Source organism: Triticum urartu, chromosome 5A (assembly GCF_056163025.1).
Source record: "Triticum urartu cultivar PI428250 chromosome 5A, HENAU_Tu73, whole genome shotgun sequence".
NCBI lineage: Eukaryota > Viridiplantae > Streptophyta > Magnoliopsida > Poales > Poaceae > Triticum > Triticum urartu.
Window position 1 is genome coordinate 10,892,188 of NC_141877.1, and position 22,894 is coordinate 10,915,081.

The window sequence follows — 22,894 nt, forward strand, 5'->3', positions numbered from 1 at the left end:
CTTCATCGTCTGAATCCCAACCTCGCTGGCCGCAGTTCGGCCAGGGCTCTCCTGATAAAGAGAGAGACTTCAGTGACTTCAGAATATCGCCAAAAGGCGAGTGCTGAAAGATGTCCGCGTCAGTGAACTCCATGATCGGCGCCCAATCGGATTCGATAGGCCGGGGCAGGGAGGGTTCGGAGTCCGGAAAGGAGCCCGGCTCCTTGGAGTCATGAGTCTCGAGGAGTGCGGGGCTGGTGTTCGGCTCAATCGCCGTTGGGATCGCAGCCCCCGAGGTAGCGTCCAACCGCCCATCCTCGATCGGCGCAGTTGGCTCCGGATTAGGGACCGGAGCCGATGCAGGTGCGGCCTCCAGGGCACTGTTCGGTGGCAGAGCTAGATCATGCTCGTCGGGACAGTGCGGCGCGCTCGGTAGTGGCTCGAATCCGTCGAAGATCAAGTCCCCGCGGATGTCAGCCGTGTAGTTAAAACTTCCAAATCTGACCTGACGGCCAGGGGCGTAGCTTTCGATCTGCTCTAAATGGCCAAGTGAATCGGCCCGCAGTGCGAAGCCGCCGAAGACGAAGATCTGTCTGGGGAGGAAGGTCTCACCCTGGACTGCATCACCATTGATGATCGTTGGAGCCATCGAGCCTGACGGCGACGACACAGAGGAACTCTCAATGAAAGCACCAATGTCGGTGTCAAAACCGGCGGATCTCGGGTAGGGGGTCCCGAACTGTGCGTCTAGGCCGGATGGTAACAGGAGGCAAGGGACATGAAGTTTTACCCAGGTTCGGGCCCTCTCGATGGAGGTAAAACCCTACGTCCTGCTTGATTAATATTGATGATATGGATAATACAAGAGTAGATCTACCACGAGATCAGAGAGGCTAAACCCTAGAAGCTAGCCTATGGTATGATTGTTGATGTATATGTTGTCCTACGGACTAAAACCCTCCGGTTTATATAGACACTGGATAGGGTTAGGGTTACATAGAGTCGGTTACAATGGTAGGAGATCTGAATATCCGTATCGCCAAGCTTGCCTTCCACGCCAAGAAAAGTCCCTTCCGGACACGGGACGAAGTCTTCAATCTTGTATCTTCATAGTCCTAGAGTCCGGCTGAAGGTATAGTCCGGCCATCCGGACACCCCCTAATCCAGGACTCCTTCAATGGGCCTCGGAGGCCAGCCAGGGGCCTCACAAGCCACATGGGCCCGGCCGCGCACATATGCGCCTGGTGGGTCCCCTCTGGTATAAAAATCATCATGATCCGAGGTTGTATAAGAGGCATCTGGAAGTTCTAAAGTATTGAAAGACTGTTTCTCTCAAAAACAGAACGTGATGGCAGCTCTCAAAAACTATGCATCTTCCATCCTTCTTTAGCCGTAGGTAGTGATGCCATCTGAATCAGCCAATCCCCGGCTACCATCGAGGGCGAGCCCGCACTCCAAACCCCAAAACCCACAGGAACCATCTCTCGATGGGAGCACGCTGTGCTCGGAGGAAAACAGGGGATTGGCTAATTCAGACAATGATGACGGGGATGGGCGGGAGCACATCGTGCTCAGAGGAAAGCATGGGATTAGCTGATTCTGACGATGATGATGTGGACAAGGAGAAGGAAATGAAAATGAGAAATCACGATCTTCCCCATTTGTTCTATTCCCAGTCAACAAATCTGCCATGACTTCGCAGCTCATTGCCTTGTCAATCCCATTGGGGAGCCAAACAATTTTGCTTATGTATACTAAAAATATTTTCCATTTAATCTCTTAGGTTTTATTAGAGCAAACAAATCTATTATGTTGTTTCGTATTTTCACATGTGAATGGGATTCGATATGAGTTATTTGATCCAACTTTCTAAGATTTCTTTAAGAAACACCGATGCAAATTATCCTCAGCCATATATAGTGGAAAAAATCAGTTTACACTAGAGTTAGCTACTATCAATGTATCGGTGATATATTTGCCCACCTCTCAGCCTCAGATGTTCAAGTTACAGACAAATTGACACAATCACGACAAAGTTCGACGTACAAGTAAACTTGCAATAGAAACAATTCAGTACTCAAAAAATTTGTTATTGGTAAGCAAAACCTCATACAAAATTGATCACTTGATCCTATACAAATTCCATACATGCATTGACGAATTGTAACTGGCGGCATCTAATTGAAGTGCGGCAATCACATTGAATTTTCAAACATCCTACAAACGCAAATCGATCTTTGATTTACCGACATTCTACAAACAAAAAATAAATAAATTGTAGATATCCTATAGTTAATATCCCTAGGGTTCTCAACTAGTATCGTACAAACTAGAGAATGTTCTAAGTTCTTGTGGGTTCTGGTTGGGGTATCATGGTGCACTTCATTGTTGTAGTTATCCTACCACACCGACACCCATGAATAATAGTTTACAACACCTGATGTAATCAAAGGAGATCAATGCCACATGGCGCCTGACGTGTGGGCCATGTCTGTTAGGTATGCCATCAAATATGAGATTTTGGGCGTGTGTTGATCATTATACTGGAATGTGTGGTTTTACACGATCCTAAAAGCGGTGGTTCATGCAGTTCACTCAACTCAAAGTTTTAGTCAAACACACGATTGATTAATATAGACACGCGCCACATCACAAACTCATAATTACTCCTCTATTGCCAGCTGTTATTATCCTCTACAAGAACTACAACTCTAGATATAAGGTGAAGGATACATGTTTCTCTTGAAGAGTCCCCTGCACCTTATTCCTAAGCTAGCGTAAGTAGGTGCTCCCTCCGTCCCGAATTACTTGTCACATAAATAAATGTATTTAAATGTATATTTAATTCTAGATACATCCATTTGCATGACAAGTGATTCGGGGCGGAGGGAGTACCATTCACCATCAGTAGCTCTATTTATTCATCTTACCTTTCATAGAGTCATCAGTCGCCTATCTACCATACAACCAAGTTACAAAAGACAATACAAACCTTAACCCCGCATGTACTACATATACTTCCTCCCATGCCACTAGCGATGGTTTGGCTTAGTTTTCACCCAAATACCATGCCTTATCATCTTCGTTCGCTTGGATCCCCAAGTATTCATGGGCATGAGAACCATCTGGAAGCTCTCAAAAACCAAGAAATCAGACGGATCTTCCATCATTTTTAGGCCTACATTGTGATGCTGAAGGTAGACGGCGATGAGGACAAGGAGAGGAAACCAGGACGTCCGCCACCATCTTCCCAATATGTTCATCATTGTAAAACCAGGGAATCCGGCCTGGCTATGCTAAGTAGATTTTCATTTGACCTTTGCTTTTACTAGAGCAAACAAAAATATTAAAGTTCTGAATGTTCACATGTGAAAGGGATTCAAGACATTTATTTGCTCCAACTTCAAAGATAACTTATGGGCATAGCAGAAAAACATCATAATACTATAAATTGAATACCGCCAATGTGACGCTGAAATATTGGCCCACCTCTTAGCCTAAGATGTTGTTCAAATTAAGTGCAACATACAAGTGAACCTGTAACTGGAAAAAATCAGTGCTCAAAATATTTGTCAGTAAAGAAGACCTCGTACAAAATTCAGCACTTGATCCTTTACAGATTCCATACACGCATCCACAAACTGTAACTGGCAGCATCAAAAGTGTGGCAATCAGATTGAATTTTCAAACATCCTACAAAAGCAAATGGATCTTTGATTTACCGACATTCTACAAACAAGAAAAAAAATAAAGAAATACTATAGTTAATATCCCCAGGGTCCTCAACTTGTATCGCACAAACAGAACGTTCTCAAGTTCTTGTGTGTTTTGGTTGTGGTATCGTGCTGTGCTGCACTGCACTGCTGTAGTTATCGCCGCCTACCACACCGACACAAAGGAATAATACTAGTTTACAACACCAATATGTACCAACCGTGAATCACTTCATGATGGCATGTACAACCTATAAATAGGTAAATGAAACATTAGAAAAAGTATTCATTATGCACAAGAAGAAAGAACATGCACTAGACTGAAGAATGCAAGCATTCGACACAAAAATATGACCTGCTGAATTTGTGTGTGCATCATGCACCAACAAAATAAAAATGTTCCTACAATAAAAGTAATAGAGCAGATTCAACAAAATAAAATTGTTCCTACTTGGTTAATTTGTGTACAATGGAAGTAGATAGAGTTAGACAGTAGAGGAAATGGGGGGGGGGGGGAAGCAAAGAGGAATAAAGAGGGTGGATGGTTGAAGAAGAGGCAGCCCATACTTGCATTGTTCTCATTTTCAATCTGTTCTGGCTAAAAAACTCTAAACGCCCATGTCAGCTAAACAAGACAGTAGAAACCGGTAAAGTACAGTACTTAAACTTGGTGCAAGTTACCAAAAATAGGCTTCGAACAAATGACTGCTTATAATATATAACAATTAAAATGCCAGGTTGTCATATACTCACACCTTGTATATATCATACTGCCGAGAGACTGCCGATCTTTCCCATCTCATAGGTATCAGCGTAGTAGTACAGCTTGATCTTATTTGACAAAGACAATCCAGAAGCCAGAGGAAGATTCCGCAAGCTTAACCCATCAATCTCAGCAATATCATCAACAAAGGCAGTGACATCTCCAAGTAATCTAAAGATAACACAACGGGCATCTTGCTGCAAATCCGAAAAATCAAAATACAGTGGTGTATTTGCTTTAACTTCCGGCAGACGGTATTCCTCTACAACCAGCTTGCCAGACTCCTGCAGAAAAAAACGTATGTATTGAATGCACACAACATACAAAATTGGCAAAGAGAAAACTATATATCTATCTAGAGAGTTCAGCCACAGGCTTCTCAAACCCTCAAGGAACAATTTCATGCCGCAAAAACTGGTTACTTTTAGGAACAAACTTGAAAAGAGCAGCAGCACATAGACGAGCTGACAGCTACGATATTATGTTTCCCAGTCAAACCAAAATATATCTATATCTACACCTCTATATAGCATACGAAAAACTTTGTATATCGGCAGTTGGATTAAGCCGATCCGATGGTGCAGAGGTGGCAAACCCGACTTGTGCAGGCCATTGGATTTTCTCTTCACTACATCCGATTCTACCATGTGTAATGTCCATAAGGTTCTATGATTGGGCTTAGATGTTATGCACAAACCTCAGAGAACACACTTCTACATTGTTCTTCACTCCCAGCTTTTTTCGAACAGAATCTTTACTTTGTGTTCAAGGTTATGGATGTACCTTCATAAATCTCATTTACTTTGCAGATGCAGCACTAGATGTCCTCATTATTTTCTAATAAAAATTGCAGTACAAGAGACACCTCATGGGTAACGTGCTTGATGTATTTTACCTGAGCTGTTTTGATTGAATGGACTGGGAGAATTAAACCTGCATCTTATACTTCATGCATGTGCCTCAAAATTTTCAATCTTTGGTCATACTTTGATTAACTGAGCTCTCACATGCAATGCCCATATAACTTACTACTATGATATTATGTTCAATCAGGGGATAGCTATATCAGGGTTCCAAGGAACATGAGGTTATTGGCTGAGAAACTGGAACTGGCCAAGCTCCAGTTGCTAGTGTTACCTTTCTTTGGATTGCAGGAATGAAAAACACAGGAATTCGGGGCAGGAATCCAAGTGCAAAGGATTGCAAAACACGGGAAAATTAGATGATAGTCGCATGGCAGAACACAGGTAAATGACCTCGATCCTAGGCAACCTAGTGTGTATAAAAGAGGTTGGAGTGGTGTTAAAGTTCCTGTGGAATTAAGGCATAGGAAACAAATCCATAGGAATTTGGTAGCACCATTACATTGATCCAAAAGACATTTGTATGAAAGACTCATATGAATTGCAGTGCTATGAGAATTCTACAATCCTAAAAGACCCTAATTAAATCTCGAATTCAATTTTTAACAACATCAAAATTTGACTTCCTTAACCTTTTCACCCCCAAAAAAGTTTCCAAGAACGATGAGAATGCTGTAAAGACAGAATAGGAAGTGATAAATTACACAAGCATGAAAGTTCCCATGGTTCAAAGACAAAAATACAAAGAGAGGAAAAGAACCAGATAAGTGTCAATTTTAGTCGCTAAATCAAGTGAGCTTGACCACATAGCCAGTGCCTTATTACCTTAACAACTGTGACTTGTATATGAAGAATTGCAGGATTTAGGTGTCTATCTTCCATACGTATCAATGAACACTCCTTCATATCTAACTCTGATGGCAGAGGTGAATGGGTTACTCGAGGTCTTATAACACCAAAGGAATCAAGGCGAAATCCAGCTATTCCAGGCGAATTAGGCAAGAGATATTGCTCAAGAACAAGATCGTGGTCTCTCAACCTCTCAGCCTCAACCGGAATCTGAAAAATAGGAGGGGAAAATCTTAGCCATAGTTCGAAATAGAGCTGAAAAGTGCTCAGTAAAAAGACAGGGTTTACCCTAAATCTGCCAAACGATGGTGATCCATCTACGTAACTTCTCATCCTCATTATTGCCATAGATGTGTCAGGACCCATCTCCTTGGGCAAAGAGCTACCGAAAACAACAATCCTTTTTGCATGGATAAATGAGTTATGTGAATTGTTTGCCTTGGAATCAATAAATGAGCTTTCATCCAATGATAAAAGATCACTAAAGTCTTCATTAAACTTGCTTGAGCTAGAACCAATTTGGGGAAGTGTCATTTTTATTGAAATTATGCGACAGCGGATAGGATTTGGGAAGTGTAGTTTAAAGTGTCTTGGTGCCTCATCCAAGCTACCCGAATTTTCTGGTCCATAAAGCTGTGGAGATGACACTATCATACTTTGCACGTCCCACTTTCCTATGAATGTGCGGTCGTCTCGCTGTATTTTATTACTAGCCCATATCTCCACCTGCACAGGCAGCACAATTATCAGCATATGAGGTCAATATTGCGCTATATGAAACAGGGGAAATGAAATTAGCCAGTTGGCTAGTTCAAATACTCTTGTTTACATAGGTAGCTAACTCTGCCACATGAAAAAGATGTCTACAGCACTAGGACACTTTGTTAATTTCAGACCAGGATATCGTCAACAAACTAGATAATTTGCATCAGTGTTAGTTCTACAAAAAAACATGTCATTGTCATAAAATTATGGTGGTGTCCACACAGCCATGAAAACAAATTTGCAGAGATTGCGACTGTTGTTACAAAGAACTGATAGTAAGAGCATAAGAGCAAATTATGGTGTTGTCAAACGTTGAAGTGCTTAAAGAGCAATTATGAAGTAAGCACGGAACATACTCAACAACCAAAATACCAAGTTACAAAGAACTGACAGTAAAATTAGCAATTTACTGCAAATGAAGAGTTTTTATACTTTGTTTAGAAGTATAGAAGCAAGAAACAAGAAGCAATAATCAGTTCAATAACAGCTCCCTACTATCAAGGTACACAGATATGTCAAAGGGTCAAGTGATGCAGACATCTCCAAGCTTAAATGATGTAAAGTACTTCAAGTACATCCCATAAAAAATCAACTATTAGTTGCAATGCCCAAACTGAGCACTTTAGCTACGAAAATAGAATTTGTGCATCCACTCTGCAACATTGGGATTTTTTTTCCAATTTGTGTGTTTCTCCTTTGCCTATTTCTTGGATTCATAGTGCATGAAATAACCAAGCTAAGCGTGAAGTATCTTAAGGCAACTGCTATATATGTTTTGGTATAATGAAATTCAGGAGAGGAAGAGAATACTATTGCATTATTTCTCTTGCATCAACATGGAGCTCGCTCATGAATAAAGCTGGAAAATGTTTTCCTTCTCTTGCTCTGAAAGGTAATGCATTTGATTAAGCTATATAGGACTTCTTCACTGAAGACAACAATGATTTCAGTGACTTCGTTTTAAATGCCCTTTTTGTTAAATTTACCAAGAAAATTGTATATCTAGGAGTTCCCATTTATAACAATCTCGCTAACATAATTTTTATACTAATGTAGACAAACCATGGATCCCAGAAAAAAGAACCAAGATCGGAAGTACATCTTACAATTGGGCAATCAGATGTTGAGTAACCACAGGAACTGACAATTATTGCAACTCCTGAAACATCTGATATACCGCCAAGAACAATCGGGAACTCCACAGATGTGTTGCCTTGTGGAGCTTTCCAGTAGGACTTGTGCACTCCACTACCAAGTGGTGCCAGCAATGAAAACAGTGGAGCAGAGTCATCAGCAGTTTCTACCTGGAAAAATAAAACAACACGGCAGAATCAAAGCAATACCCTGTGGCAAAGCAATACAGAGCAGGGACAATACGATACAGCTTCTGGCAAAGCAATACAGAGCAGGGACAATACGATATAGCTTCTGACAAAAAGAAAAGATTTATTTTGAAAAGATAATGTTAGGCTCAAGGGTAGTGCATTTGAGTGTCTAGTGTCTTTCCACGGTCCATGTGCAACAGTATTGCAGATGCAGCAGAGTTATATAGGTACAAAGTGGCAGCACCCGAGCAGACAGTAAAGGGTAGAAGTTAATAGAACAATGTCGAGGAGAATACCGTATGTAAAAAGCTTGCATGTGGAAATTCTGCAAGAGACTCTTCATCATCAAGGAGCTGCTTCAATTGTCTCAGACCAGATTGAACACTATGTACTGAATCCGATATTCTATTGGGCTCAAGTTGGCAGACCTGATTCACTGCTTTCAGTGCTGCTTTCTCCGCACGACCTTTTCTTCTCATACTATGAAGAACCCTGACATAATCGACATACAGTGCTTGTTTGATCATCTCATTGCAGCATGATTTGCACACAGAACTATCTGCGAGGGCTGAATAGCCACCGCCTTGATTCCCACCATATATCTTCAGATCTCTGTAAGTGTTGCCAAGCAAAAGGAAGGCCCCTTTCCCAGCACAGCAAGCCTTGCAAGCTGTCCTTTCGCACTGGGAACACTCCACGAATAGTGATGTATTTCCACTAGTAGCTGAAGCTTGTAACGAAGATACAGCACGGACTTCACATGCCCCACCAGAGCATGATTCACCATTTTCACTGATATTCCAAAAGTCTACAGCATGGCTATTGACCTTTTCAAGCCCTATTGAAGCATTAGCACGATCCTCGAAGACAGAATGCCCCAGCAATGCTAGCTTATCAGTAAGGCTGGATAACTTCAACAGGTAAGAGTAATCAACTGAACGATTTGGATCTACCGTGGCAGGAATTACACCAATCGATAACAATGCCCGGTCCCTTTCGGCAGCAGAAAGATCAAGATAAAGACGTTTTATTTCAAGCTTCATCATTTGTTCAAAGTTAAGGCTCTTTCCCTGAAAAGATGAATAAGAGTTTACATCTCTAAGATCCTCATTTAAACTTATAAACAAATCTGTTCATAAAATAGTTTTTTTTCTTGGTTAGAAATAGGTAATCATTAATGAGAACAGGATGAGTATATAAAGCATGGCAACTAAGCAGTGCCAGGTCCAATATATAATGTACATATAATGACCTCATAATCATAAGTTGGCAGGGCCTTTTCTCAGTTTCAGTCAAGTCATTTCTAGATGCTATAACCTTCTAAATAAACCACCATTGGATGAGTACCAATTTCAGATATTACTTGTAAATAAAATTAGCTCAACACCAGTTTAAGGAAAATCTATCAATGAACTAGAGGATAGGAAAAGAACAACAATGAATTTTGTAAGGAATACCTTATTATTTTGAGAAAGTGACTCCAAAAACTCAAGATAAAACTGTGTACTGCCACAATCTTCAACATGGTTATTGACTTCAGGAACAGGCTCTTCTGATGCAGTGGCAAAAGGGTTGACGTCAAATTCATCATCAAAGAAGTTTGTCTGATCCTCATTACCAAAAGATGTATTTCCAGTGATTTTTGATTGGTTTGGTACGTCAATATCACCCGTGAGAAAATCCACAAAATTTCCTGAACCACCAGGTTGAACTGATGGTGAACTTCTAGTATAACTCCTCTCACTACCGTGAACATCATTACCAGGAGAGGAAGAATCTGCAATATTCTTCAAAGCTAGATCGCAGGGAGTATATGCTTTTTCATGGAGGAGCTCCAAAGCTTGAGCAACACCTTTGCTATTGGTTAACATATCCACCCATGGAAGAGAAACACCAAGTACTTCAATCTGTTCCAGAAGATTACTCATCTAATAAAATAAATATACAGAGGCGAAATAGTTCAATTGTTAAGAGCTGCTTCTTAATACATCAACATCCAGATGGTTGTCAACTTTTACCTCACCAAGTGTGATGGCTGTTCTCGCCATGGGGGAAGGATGAAAAGATAATGCGACAACCCGATTTAGAAAGTTCACTTCTCCTTCCAGCTCTTCGAAGTCGTATAACAACGGAAGATAAGTGCTCTCTTGAACGTCCGGTCGAGCACTATTGCCTGTAACAGCCAAGTCCTCTGGATGAATTCTTCCAGTGAGAGGGATCAACAAATTTGTCCCATTCGAGCACTGGGGTATGCAAGCGCCCTAAACAAGTGAACTTGCAGTTAGTTACACATTAGCTGGCTACACATGATTTGCAAAAAGATAAGCAGCAGCAGGGAACAAATGTAATCGTTTGATCAAAAGATGTAAACTGCAAAGAGCTAGCATGCAGCAAATAAGCACCGTATAGTATCAGATCGCCTTACCCTGATTCAGATAGTATAAAACAAAAAACTGCCTTAAAACAAAGAGTTCCTCAAACATTAAGAATAGTTCAACGCATCCACGTGCTTTAATTGGAATTCATACAGAAATAAATATCACATACTGAAAGGTCAGAGTAGCAAGTAAACTGATGAAGATAAAAAAGTATCACGAGCGTTGAGCATGGGCTCATGCGCACAGATTAACCTATAATAGGTACAGAAATAGAGTAGTTTTTGGAAATTACAGGATCTACGCAATAGATGCTAGCCAAAATCAAAGCCATGCTCAGATTAGCTGGGCTTGACTTTGTGTTTGTCCGTCCCAATTGTGCTTCTGATTGGACCTTGCTACTATCGGAGAGTCCAAAGTATGTAATTATCAGGTCGTACCAGTTCGTATGATACCTATATTTACATTTCTAAATTAAATACAATTAATTTATGCAACAGAAAAAGGAAAGTAAATCACAAGATTATCTCTTTTACACAGCAGATTAGGCCTTGGATTGCAACATAGCATGTTGGCATAAACCAAAAACTTGAGTGGCGCATCTGATGAGGCTCAATGTTAGCAAGGACTGCATTTTTTTATGTGTTCCCAGTTCACCCAGTCTTGACACTGTACACATGTCAGTTCATCAAGCCTAAACCTAAAAGTGAGCCATCTTGCTATGAAAAGCGAAATTAATGAGCCTACCTGGCATAAAATAAAATATTAAGAATATAACAGCAAGATGAAGACAAACCTCAACAACAAGCTTAAGGGAATCTATGCTGGAGCCAACTCTGACATCTACAGTAGCTGGATATGAAGAATCTTCAACCCCATGGGAAACAGTAAGAAGAAGCTGAGAAACATGACAAGGTTCTCCAAGGTATATAAAAAGCTCAACATAGTCTGCACCTTGCTGGCATACCTGCATGATCAAGAGACCTTAGAATGTTATAGGAAACACTGAGATGTGACTAAGTACTCCACATGTTTTTATATCACACAATTCAGAGTTTCAGACTCTTCGAGACATCAACTAGTCATATTCCATGTGAGTGGTGGGATTTGTTAGGGACGAAGTATTTAATACACCATAGCTATCCCCCAATTCAAATAAATCAGGTCACTATCAGGATATATTACTCAAAAGGAACTATATAAATAAGCAACATACCCAAACAATATCCTTCTTTTTGAAGCTGAGAAGACTGGAACCACCATCAGCCATTGGAGTGATACAAGGAACTGGTTTCAACATGCATCCAGATGGTCTTGATAGTACCTGAATTATCAACATCAAGCATGTTCAACACAAAGATGAAAGTCAAAATTAAGAAAAGTAACAGATGGCCTCGATAGTACTTGAACTCAAGACCTTAGGCTCCGATACCAAGTTAAGCTTCATGCACTAGCCAACAAAACCAGAAGTCCGAACTGATGGAAAGGACTAGGCAATTCACATATACACTTCAACAGTATTAAGCCAATGAATAAAAATTCTTCTTAGACAGCTGTCTTGGCTCTTGAGTTATAGACTAGTAAAAAACTTAACAATTACTAGCATTTAAATTCTAGATATAGTTTAAGATCAACGATTTCTTCCCTATGAATGAGTTTCTAGTTTTCTCTAACTCTGGTGAACCTTGCTATTTTGGAACGGAGGAAGTACATCTTATTTTCACCCTAACCAGCAGTGGATTTCCCTTCAGTTGCAAAATAAGAGTAGGGTGCGTTGAAGGGAAATGCACTGCTGGTTAGTGGTGTAAATGAGAAGTACTTCCGCCGTTACAAAATACTTGAAGTTCTAGGTTTGTCCAAAGTCAAACATCTTTAAGTTTGGCCAAATCTATAGAAAATATATCAACATGAACATCTACAACATCAACTATATATAGTATGGAAATATATTTATGTTGAATCTAATGAAACTACTTGGATGTCGTAGATGTTGGTATGTTTTTCTATGGACTTAGTCAAACTTAAAGAGATTTAACTTAGGACAAAGAACTTAAAGTATTTTAAAACGGAGGGAGTAGAAATAAATTATCAATTGGCATGTCGCTAAATCTGATCATTACAGTGCATGGAATTCTTTTCTCAAACAACAGTGCAGGGAAATTCTAAGTCAACTACTCAGGGAAATCTGCATTTTAACTAGCAAATTGTTTCGATCTAATTGCGGAAACTGATAATGTATTCTAGAAGTTCTAGTTAAGTTAGAATAGCATGTTTGGATAGTTCATGCAGAGAATTGACTAACCGGCTATCCTACACATAACTGAAATAAAGATTGGTAAAGTGAACTTTGTAAATAAGATGCTGATAATGAATAAGTTTACCTACTTTGAGAGGGAAAATTGGGATGGATGGGAGATGCTTATATAGCCTCAATCCAAGAAACATCTCAAACTGTTTTTGACGAGAGCTATCATTCATATAATTGTGGAACCTTCTTTGCAGTGTAATCTTGACATTCTGAGCAGCAGAGAATTTACTGAACTTTCCAGTCTCCTCCTTGAATATGTTTAGAATCTCGCTGTGCATAGCTTTTGAGCCAGTGTACAACGTGGCATGTATATCACCAGCCAAAAGAAAAATTTCAGCAAGGTGGTTCACTGGGGCAAGCATTGTTGAGCTCTTGAACTGCTCAAATGTCATATCGAATCTCTTCCAGCGCTTATGTGGAGCTTCCTGGCATGGATGCTCCCATGAGGTAGTACGTGTATTATGATCAATATAAAATGATTTACCTGTTACAGAGTCAAAGCGTTCCTCCCATCCAGGGGGCAAAGAACGAGCACTCCGACCGTTATACTCAGAATTTCTGCTTGCCGATAAGCCAAACATAGCATCTATATCAAGGGAAATACCAAGTTGACTACACTGTTCAACAAAAACTTGAAGCGCCCCAAAATAGCTAGCAGCATTGGTGCGATCAAGAGAGTCTGCACAATTAAAACGTACCACACCATTCTGAATATTATCCATACAGAACCCACCATCATCATTGCAGATAATTGATCCCTTGCATTCGTTAAGCTGCTGTTTTACACTGTAGTATTTCCCTTCACTGAAGCCAATGGCCATTGTTGGTGCTTTAAGGTGCCTCCAGAGGCCCTCAACTGTCTGTTGTTGCCCTTTTAACTTCACAGTGGCATGCCAGTCATAGTTTATCAACTGAATCCAGGTGTTTCCAAGCTTGCCGGTAGACTTCAGGTACTTCAGAGATTCTTTGAAATGTTCAACTAGAATTGTCTCAGGTTTTCCTTCAGCATATCTTAGCAAGTTAACACACACAATGGGAACCATTCCAGGTTTCTTCTTACTCGTAGCATTGACTTCAGATGATTTACTACCGTATCTTCGACCCAGCCGTTGGTAGTATTGCAAGGTCCCATTGTAAGGATCATCAGCAACATAAATCTCAGCCTCAACTGACACAGCATTCTTTATTTCTGCACCCCACCATATTGGTATAGTCCCACGCCGCCAGATATACGAGTTAAAAGGTATTACTTGCCCACCTTTTTGAGGGGCCCAAACAATTTGCTCGCACTCCACCTCATTGCCGGTGCCAGAACATGCATTCAGCCCACGAGCCAAATAGCGGGTTCCAGGATGTAACCGACTACGGCGTGCAATGAGAGCAACTAGCCCACCTTGCTGCCCTGTAGCTCCAAAATTGCGACACTCTGCAAAGCCCTGCAAAAGAATGACACAGTGCCCCGGCAAACCAATGTCCTTGAAAGGCCTTGACAACCACGCATTCCACACGAATTCCTCATCTGGTTCCTGAATAGCCATCCGACTTGGAAACGGCCTAGTGATATCCCTCGTTTCACAAAAGTAGTACTTGCCATCAATGTCAAGATCAGCCAGATCCTTGATATTCTTCAGCTCTCCACTTCCCTGGGGCTGAGGATTCTGCAGCTGAATCTTTACCCACTGACTCTCCACCACGGTATATACACACCCGCCTCCAGGTAGCCGTGGGACCGTCACACTGAGCTGCGTTGCAATGAGAAGCAGAGCACAACTCCCTAACACGGCATAGCCCAGCACGGCTTTAGCATATGTGGTACTCTTGGATAAGAATCTCGACCCGTTGGTGATGTGTTTCAGAGCAGCCGCCTCGGAATCAAAGAGGTCCTCCCCCTGCTTCCCCTGGTGGCGCAGCGCACCCGTGGTGGGGTCGACGCAGATCACCTGTGTGTCGCCTGCTGTCGACAGGCTCACCACAATGTACACCTCATTTGTCTCTAAGACGACGACCACCACCGACGTGTCCCCCCGGTCGGACTTGCCGCGCACCATGGAGGGCTCGGGTCAACCCCCCAAGATCTGTTTCTGCACAAAATAAACTGCTGTTAGTGGTGGTGACGCGGTGGTGGATCTCGAAATCGCATGGCGCCAACATTCGATCAATCTGGCATTGAGACAGTGAATACACAGTGGATCTGCACATATGCTCCTGAAGTTCACAGACCGCATGGTATAGGATTGAGACAGGCAAAAAAAAAAATACCCTATGCGATGGCGTTGTCGAGCAGGAGAGTCGGCAGGCCACGCGGGCGACGCCTAGGGCGAGAAGAGAAGCTCCTCTCCCCGCAGCCCAGCCCGCACACGGAGCGAGCCCGGCGGCCAAATCCGACGGGGACGAAGGAGACGCCCGGCGAGCCGCGACGACCGAGGCCGAGGAACCGGGCAGATCCGAGTCGGGAGGCGCGCCCGCGATCTGGCCGGCCCAGGCGCGGCGCCGGGGCGGATCGGGACGGGAGGCTGGGGTTGCTTACCGGCGGCCGGACGGGGCGAGGGGCCGGCGCCTCCCTCCGGCGGTGCGAGAGGAGGGGAGAGGACGAGAAGCTTCAAGGAGGAAGTGGTGGAAGGAAGGAAGGAAGGAAGGAAGAAGAGGACAAGGAGAGTATGAATAGGCGACTACTCTCTCTCGCTGCCTGCGAGTTACAGTACGTATTAATTCTTTCTCACTTTGGTCAAGCCGAGTTAATTAGTAAGTTTTTTCTTTTAGAAAAACACCAGCAATTTTATTCATGCTCATAACAATTACAGGTACACTGATTTGAATTTAAAATCCAAAAAAATACAAAGTAACTCTTATGACTAAGAATTACAATGAAATCTCTTGAAAACATCTTCGCTGCATCAATCTCTGTTAGAAGAAAATACTCCAAAGACTTCGATAAAAAGGTTACAAATGTTGTCACTCTTTCACCCACACAAACATTACCAATAATGGTTTTTGAAAGCACCTTGAGTTGCCCATCCAAAAAGATGGAAGCCTTGATCGGTGAACGTGCTTGGGCAGGGAATGATCCTCTAGAAGTGCAGGACGTCGGATCATAAAATCTTCACCATGATGTCGATGAAACACTTCAACTTCACAAAGAATCAAACCAACATAAAAAGTTCGACACACCAATCTAAACTCATCAGATCCGAGTAAATCGGATCTGCGAGGACAGAAAACTCTCTAACCTCATGGCATCACCAAAAGAACGACAGAATACGATGATTACTAGACGATGACGAAGACCGTAGTATTCTAAAGATGCGAGGTTCCCCATCTCTAGACGTCAAGATGGCAGCCGGAGGCGAGGGGACCAAAAAATTCCTGGCGACAACGATGCTGCAAACCCTCGCTCGTTCCTATAGTTAATTACTAGTAAGTAGTTAGTACTAAACAAACGACCCAGTCGACAGAGGACAGCTGGGCTTTGTATTCCAAAGAATCAAGATGACAGATTTCATAGGAATTCTCGAGGATAAGATTCTTATAGGATTTTTTTTCTTTTAGAATCCTTTGGTTCATAGGAATAGATTCCTATTCCTACATAGGATTGGTTCCTATCCTCCACATTTCATAGGAAAATAAAAATGAGCCTAGACTCAATGAAAAATTCCTTTGGTGTCAACCAAGTGACATCTCGTTTCCTATTCCTACTCATAAGATTTGAGATACATGTCATCTCATTTCCTACAAAATTCCTATTCCTACGATAATCCTATCATATAAACCAAAAGAGGAAATGTTTGGGTCATTAACGGCCGAAACTGTGCTCAAAGTAATAAGATTTTAGCACTTAGAGTATTGTTCAACGAATAACGCCTCCAAGGCAGCCTCATATGAAAGAAAAAATCTATGTTTTCGTCTCATCGAAACGGTCATTTTTGATATAAAAATCATCTTAATTCAAGGTCACATGCAAAAGTTAGAGTCGAAAATGCGCGGCTGCAATAGATGGTCGAACACTCCGGGGATAATCATTCGGATTTCTGATTTGTCTGCTGCAGAGTTCAGAAAACAGACCAAATACACCTCAAGATGGCATTAAATCAAAAAAAAAGTTCAACATAAAAGTTGTTCGTCTCGTCGAAATGATCGAAATTGCTTTTGGGCTCGTTTCCATCCGAGATCAATTACCATCTCAAAAACAACCTGCAAGGTGCAACTAGTTTTAGACCGAACAATTTTGAAAAGTTCGGACAAAACAATCCGAATTTGACTAGGATTTTGAACATGAATCCAAGCTTTTTCCTTGCACGGGAAGTCTAGCAGCCTCTTATATATCTAAGGGATGGCGACCGATTGAACAACACACAATGGAACAAATCAATCTACTACTTTTTCGTGTTCATCTACTTTTTATCTCTCTTCCTTGTATCTTTCTTCTCGTTTTTCGTTCATTATTTTTCTTGGAGGGCAGCGAGCCACGAGGCCCTAGGGGCAATCAAGTCGAACTAGGGCAGCCCATAGCCGCCGCGCGTCCAGACAGGGTCCCTCCTAGGCGTGTGGGGGTTTGGGTTTACAAAAGTGCCCACCAGATTGCCTGCATACCGCGCTTTCGGTCGGGTCTCCTTCGGCGTGAGTTGCGGTGTATTACCCCGACGCCGAGGTTACACGGTCACGTGTGCGTGCGCGAACAAATATCAAAATAAGGCAGTCGCAACAAGCAACAACCAGTGACAATAGGCCTGAAATTTGAGTCAGCTGGATTCGACTCGTTAGAGCTCTTTATGATAAGAAGCAAGACTAGCCCCGCTTGGCTCGGCTCGTCAAAATAGCGAACCGAGTCATGTGCTACTCGTTTAGTTCATGAGTTTGGAGTTTTAGTTTCAGCTATAAATGACGATCATCAAATCATAAATAAATAAATAAACGCACATCCCGATGACAAGCATGGATGTGTGCTCGACACGCGCGAAATGTGTTTCGTGTGGAAACAAAGATGCACTGAAGAACACTGGTCATGTGATCTGCTCTGCTCCTCCTGACCCAACCTCCCACACTTGGTTACTTAATGGTCACTCCTTGTCACTAAGAAATCTGCCAACTCAACAGTCCTCGCTTTCTCACCGGAAATCTGCCAGCGAAACTATCTCTGTTCCCCTAACCACTTCCCATTGTCAATCCCAACGCAGCGTAACTGAATGAAAAGGATTGATGTGGAAGAAAAATAATGTTGGCGTCGTCGTGCCGTGCTTGGTCCAAATCTCATTTATCAACCGTGCGACACTTGCCCCTAAAAGTTTGATGTAATTTTTATTATGTTTAGGGTGGTTTGTGTTTCTGGTGAACTTTATAATTTTTATTATGTTTGGGGTGGTTTGTGTTTCTTGTGAACATTAATACTCGGTGATGTGTTAAAAATGGTCTTAGGCCTCCTTTGGTTTGAAGAAATCTTGTAAGATTTCTAGAGGATACGATTTTTGTAAGAAAAATTCCTATGTAGCCCTTTGGTTTGTAGGAATGGATTTCTATTCCTATATAGGATAGGAATCAATTCTTCACATTTCAAAAGGGAAAAAAAGTTAGCCTAGACTCAATGGAAAAAATCCTATCCTATTAATCAAGTGACATCTCTTTCCTTCCCTATAGGAAGAAGTGAGATGCATGTCACCTCACTTCCTATGATTTTCCTATTCATATGATATTCCTATCCTATGAACCAAAAGAGGCCTTACATTGTGGGACGGAGTAAGTAGTAGATAGATCCGAGTCATTTTCCAAAAAAAAGAGGATAAAATAAAAGGCTGACACGCACTGAGCAGAACACTAGGCAGATGCAAGCATTATGAGCTCAGCAGACAGTTTAAAGAAAAAAGATGGATGCATTCATCTTTATCATATGCTTCCGCTGCGCCTCATGATAACTGACATTCCACATATGCTTAGAGAACCCCATATCTGATTTAATCTAATGACACGCTGCTGCCTATGCTTTAATCACCAGGAACCTAGTACTCCAGCTGTCTCGATATATCGGCAAAGTACAAATTAAAATATTAAACCGGCGTCTCAATATATATGATTAATCCATGATTAATTGTTTAATCAAGGAAAACAGCTTATTTAATCCCAAAGAAAGACAGAGGAAAGGAATACAAGCCTGGATGCAACAGGATTTACTTAATCTCCACCGAGAAAAAAGGGCTTGCACTGAACTTGGATACATCTAACTTTATCCCAGGAAAATGTTTCTTCTACTCTTATCAATGCAAAATACTTAATCAAGCCGATGCCTTCCCCCATTTCTTTCATGGGAATAAAACTAATCTTCATTCGACGTCGAACCCCTTCTCCTGGAGCTCCTGCACCACCTCGTTGCGCATACGGAACCACAGCTTCCGCGCCTCCTGGTCGAACTTCTTGGACTGCAGCTGCTTCTGCATGTTGTCCGAGTCCATGTTGGCGTCCGCGAACCCCTTGGGCCCGATCGTCGTGCCCAGGGCACCCCCGCTCTTTATGAACTCCTCCACCGCCTCCTCGTCGCCCGGGTACGGGAACTCCCTGCGCTCATACAGATGCGCCATCTCCTTCTCTTCCTGGCAAATGATTTCGACAGAGCTTTGAGCAACAGTATATAAATTGAACACTCAGGTTAAAGGAAGATTAGCATTGGCGAAAAAGAGTGCTCCGTGCGGTTTTGAACAATCTTGCGGAATAGAGATTCACCTCCTCTGAGTGATCACTATGGATAATCATATGGCGCCAAGCGTGCCACATTTGGTGTCGCGTAATATAACCCGATAGACTTAAGCACCTTTTCATATTGTCTCAAGTTTTCAGTGTTCAACGTGACACTTAAGGAGTGCTTATTAGTTGATGATATTGGACGACCGAAAATGTGAACTATTTCAGTAAATCCTAACGAGACATATGAAATATTTGCAGACAAAATATAATCCCCATATAAAGGTTGTCTGAGTTGCATCTCATAAGCATAATACAAGCGTCTAATATGCTGCTGCCTATGCTTTAATTAGCAACCGGTTATGGCAGTTCATGGATGCAAATCAGTTTTAGTCTATGTATACTGCTGCAATTATGCAAGCGTCGCATACAACGAAATTATAGAATGGACACTGCTGGATCAATTAATGTCTCAAGTCACAGTATGCACTATATGGACAGTATCTATTGGCAGCTCTGAACCATAGTTCCAGAAACAGAACATACAGCAGGATGAACTTATTTGTACTGAACACATATCTTACAGCAAAACAAAAGGCCTCAGCAATTCATGTCTGCCCCATCCAAGAAATAAATTAAAGGTCACCACCAGCCATACCTTGGGCCGTGGCTTGAGCGTCCACCAGCCAAGCGGCGATGTCTCATTCCAGAACCACGCAGCGCCAAAAAGCGCGTATGTGCATAGCATGCCCTTGCCCATCTGCTTAAAGAAGTAGGCGTCCCCCTTCTCAAAACCCAGCCTCCTGAACCCCACAAATCAACAAGAACAGAGACATCACCAAGAATCAATCGGTTGACAAGCCAAAGAGAACTGTAGAGAGGATGAGCCAGCTATGGGAAGCTCGTCGTGCTCGCTTACTTGAGAAGCCGACGGGCCTGGGGGAAGCTGCGCAGCATCGCGTTCACCTGCAGGAAAGGAGAAAAGTGAGGAGGGTTTCGATGCAGCGTTTTTTGTGAACGGGTAGGTGCCTACGAGTGAAATTATTCGAAACATAAGAGGGAATAATATGCGGTAGGAACGTGTATGATACCAGAAGACTCCAAAGATTGATGCCTGAACTGAGCATAGTAAAAAGAAGGAAAAGATCAACAGAAATTACGAAGTATTAATTAGCCTATGAATTGCAGAACTGGTTACGGTGTTATACATATATATGAGTAGGCCTGAACATTCGGTCAATTCTGTCAGTTCATTTAGGTAAATAAGTCAAGTTTCGGTATACATAAACTGTTTCAGTATGTACAAAACTAACCAGAGTTGGCAGGAATTCAAAACCTGAGGCAACAACACTTTGAACTCTGTTTGCCTACTTGATGGCTAAGATTCTTCATACCGATTATACTCTCTAAATGTGGATTTTCGGTCCTTGAGAAATAATTCCCATGTGATGAGTAGGTCTCTGCCAAGAGTCAATAACTCTTATAACACGATAGAGTACCATGGTGCTATCAAGCAGAGCTCCCGGTTTAAACACCACAGAAACAAAACCAAGCGAATTGCGACGGCATAAGTAGAGAGCTGTGCCTAAGAGCAAAGCATGCCGCCTGGCCCCACATCACAGGGCACGACTTCGCAGGAGAAGGCACCGGAGAGCACTCGCCTCAGCATGACCGCCACGCCTTTTATGCATATAACAGCACAATTGGTTTTCAGTTTCGCTTCTCTGTGACCTATGCGGCATAACTGCAAGCAGGAAGCGTGCGTGCGTGCATGACAAAGACTTGTTTCTTGGTGGCTGTTGAAGACTAGCCGTAATCCACCTAGAACTGCACATTCATGTAATGCACAACAGCAACAAAATTTCGTGGTTCCTGAAAGATTAGCCGCAGGTCGAGAAATGCCCCTAAAAACTCCACACCATCCGCAGAAGACAGGCCAAATTAGCAAGCGCCATCGATACCAACCGGGATATGCTTGAGCGCATCGACAGCAGTCAGCGATTCACCGGTCAGGGGTGGTGGCGGTCGATTTATTACCTGTAGCTTTGCTGGGCGGGGCAGGGAGTGGGGAGCGCCGGCGGTCGTTGGGCGTCGGGGAGCCGGGGGCGGGCGAGGGGGCGGGCTTCAGAGGAGGGGGAGCAGGCCAGGCGCCTGATGGCGGGGCGAAGCTGGAGGCGAGGTAGTGATGGAGTGACGGCAGGCCAGCGAGCGCGCCGCCGCCGGCGAGGCCGTAACGGGGTCGCTGGCTCGTGAGGGGAGAGCCGGTCGGGGCTCGGGAGCTGGGCTGCTGGGCCGCGCGCAGAACAGAAAACAAAAGTAGGAAGGCTGGGCTGTGTTGGTTTTTTTTCTGAACCGAAACCGGGTCATGTATGTGAGTGCATCCCCTCAAAAAAAAATAAAAAATGTATGTGAGTGCAGTATCTGTTCATCTAGTAAATCGACGTACTTGCCTAAAAAAAGTAAATCCGACGTATACTACACTAAAAAAAGAGTAAATCCGACGTATGGCATGTTTTATTTTGGATTTCCAGGGCATGAAAAAAAATATGTATGGACCGATTAGCTATGTTCGGTTTCTCGATTCCGTATCACTAAGACACACACACTCTTATAGAGGACATGGCTAGACCTTGCTTGAAGTGGTGTAAATTTTGCGTGCTCAAACCGGGCGCTCTAAGCGGGGAAGGTTTCACCATTCCCCATTGACAGATCGACGATTACCCACGCGGCGTGTTTCATGAGGTATGACGGACAAGATTTTAATAGTAAGAAAGGATCATTTTCAGAAATTGTTTATGTCCCATTACCAAAATCCAACTCGGATCCCAAGCTCATACGCCCCCCCCCCCTATGAACAGTAAATTCAAATAAAATGCCAGGAAAATTCATTAAAATCTGAATTTTATAAATCGAAGATGAAATACTCTAGGCACTTGCAAAATTTGGATTTTTCATAACATGGCATGAAAAAAACCGTATGAACCGGTTAGCTATGTTCGGTTTCTCAGTTCCGTATCATTAAGATGCATACTCTTATAGATGATAGGGCCGGCCAAGGCCTACTTGAATTGGTGTAAATTTTGCAGTACCAAACTTGACAATCCAAGCGGGGTAGAGGGAAAGGAAGGTTTCACCAATCCCCATCGACAAAATCGATGATTACCTATGATGCATGTTCCATGCAGCACCATGGACAAGATTTTAGTACAAAAAGGGTCCATTTTCAAAAATTGTTTAGGTCCCATTACCGAAAATCCAACTCTAACCCCGAGCTCATATGCTGCCACTATG

General features: G+C 42.6%; 2 protein-coding genes across 4 annotated transcripts; both read right to left on the minus strand.

Moving 5' to 3' along the window:
• Positions 1 to 3,523: 3,523 nt before the first annotated feature.
• On the minus strand, positions 3,524 to 15,592 carry SAC9 (sacI homology domain-containing protein / WW domain-containing protein). Of its 2 annotated transcripts, none has more exons than XM_048671589.2 (12): positions 15,200 to 15,592; positions 13,018 to 15,015; positions 11,849 to 11,956; positions 11,429 to 11,599; positions 10,276 to 10,518; positions 9,715 to 10,164; positions 8,554 to 9,327; positions 8,039 to 8,236; positions 6,456 to 6,893; positions 6,144 to 6,377; positions 4,448 to 4,739; positions 3,524 to 3,943 (listed from the first exon to the last, which is right to left on the minus strand). In XM_048671589.2, the coding sequence occupies exons 2-11, from the start codon at positions 14,986 to 14,988 to the stop codon at positions 4,458 to 4,460; spliced, it is 4,869 nt and encodes a 1,622-aa protein (XP_048527546.2). In that variant the 5' UTR covers positions 14,989 to 15,015; positions 15,200 to 15,592; the 3' UTR covers positions 3,524 to 3,943; positions 4,448 to 4,457. The 2 variants fall into 2 exon arrangements, with proteins under 2 accessions (XP_048527546.2, XP_048527545.2); XM_048671588.2 differs by having other exon boundaries at positions 13,018 to 15,021.
• A 3,375-nt stretch (positions 15,593 to 18,967) lies between these two features.
• On the minus strand, positions 18,968 to 21,912 carry LOC125506878 (uncharacterized). 2 transcript variants are annotated; one of them, XM_087525310.1, is made up of 4 exons: positions 21,641 to 21,912; positions 20,523 to 20,632; positions 20,262 to 20,406; positions 18,968 to 19,515 (listed from the first exon to the last, which is right to left on the minus strand). In XM_087525310.1, the coding sequence occupies exons 2-4, from the start codon at positions 20,558 to 20,560 to the stop codon at positions 19,249 to 19,251; spliced, it is 450 nt and encodes a 149-aa protein (XP_087381436.1). In that variant the 5' UTR covers positions 20,561 to 20,632; positions 21,641 to 21,912; the 3' UTR covers positions 18,968 to 19,248. The 2 variants fall into 2 exon arrangements, with proteins under 2 accessions (XP_087381436.1, XP_048527547.2); XM_048671590.2 differs by having other exon boundaries at positions 20,523 to 20,569; positions 21,641 to 21,911.
• Between the last annotated feature and the right edge of the window lie 982 nt (positions 21,913 to 22,894).

What these genes read in the sequence shown, in the direction of transcription:
- LOC125506878 (XM_087525310.1), bottom strand. Translation starts at nt 20,560, where the DNA reads ATGCTGCGCAGCTTCCCCCAGGCCCGTCGGCTTCTCAA. An exon ending in CAGGCCCGTCGGCTTCTCAA is followed by an intron (nt 20,407 to 20,522) that starts GTAAGCGAGCAC and finishes TGTGGGGTTCAG; the next exon opens with GAGGCTGGGTTTTGAGAAGG. An exon ending in CGCTCAAGCCACGGCCCAAG is followed by an intron (nt 19,516 to 20,261) that starts GTATGGCTGGTG and finishes ATCATTTGCCAG; the next exon opens with GAAGAGAAGGAGATGGCGCA.
- SAC9 (XM_048671589.2), bottom strand. Translation starts at nt 14,988, where the DNA reads ATGGTGCGCGGCAAGTCCGACCGGGGGGACACGTCGGTGGTGGTCGTC. An exon ending in CCCTTAAGCTTGTTGTTGAG is followed by an intron (nt 10,519 to 11,428) that starts GTTTGTCTTCAT and finishes TCACTTGTTTAG; the next exon opens with GGCGCTTGCATACCCCAGTG. An exon ending in TACAAGTCACAGTTGTTAAG is followed by an intron (nt 4,740 to 6,143) that starts GTAATAAGGCAC and finishes TTTTTTCTGCAG; the next exon opens with GAGTCTGGCAAGCTGGTTGT.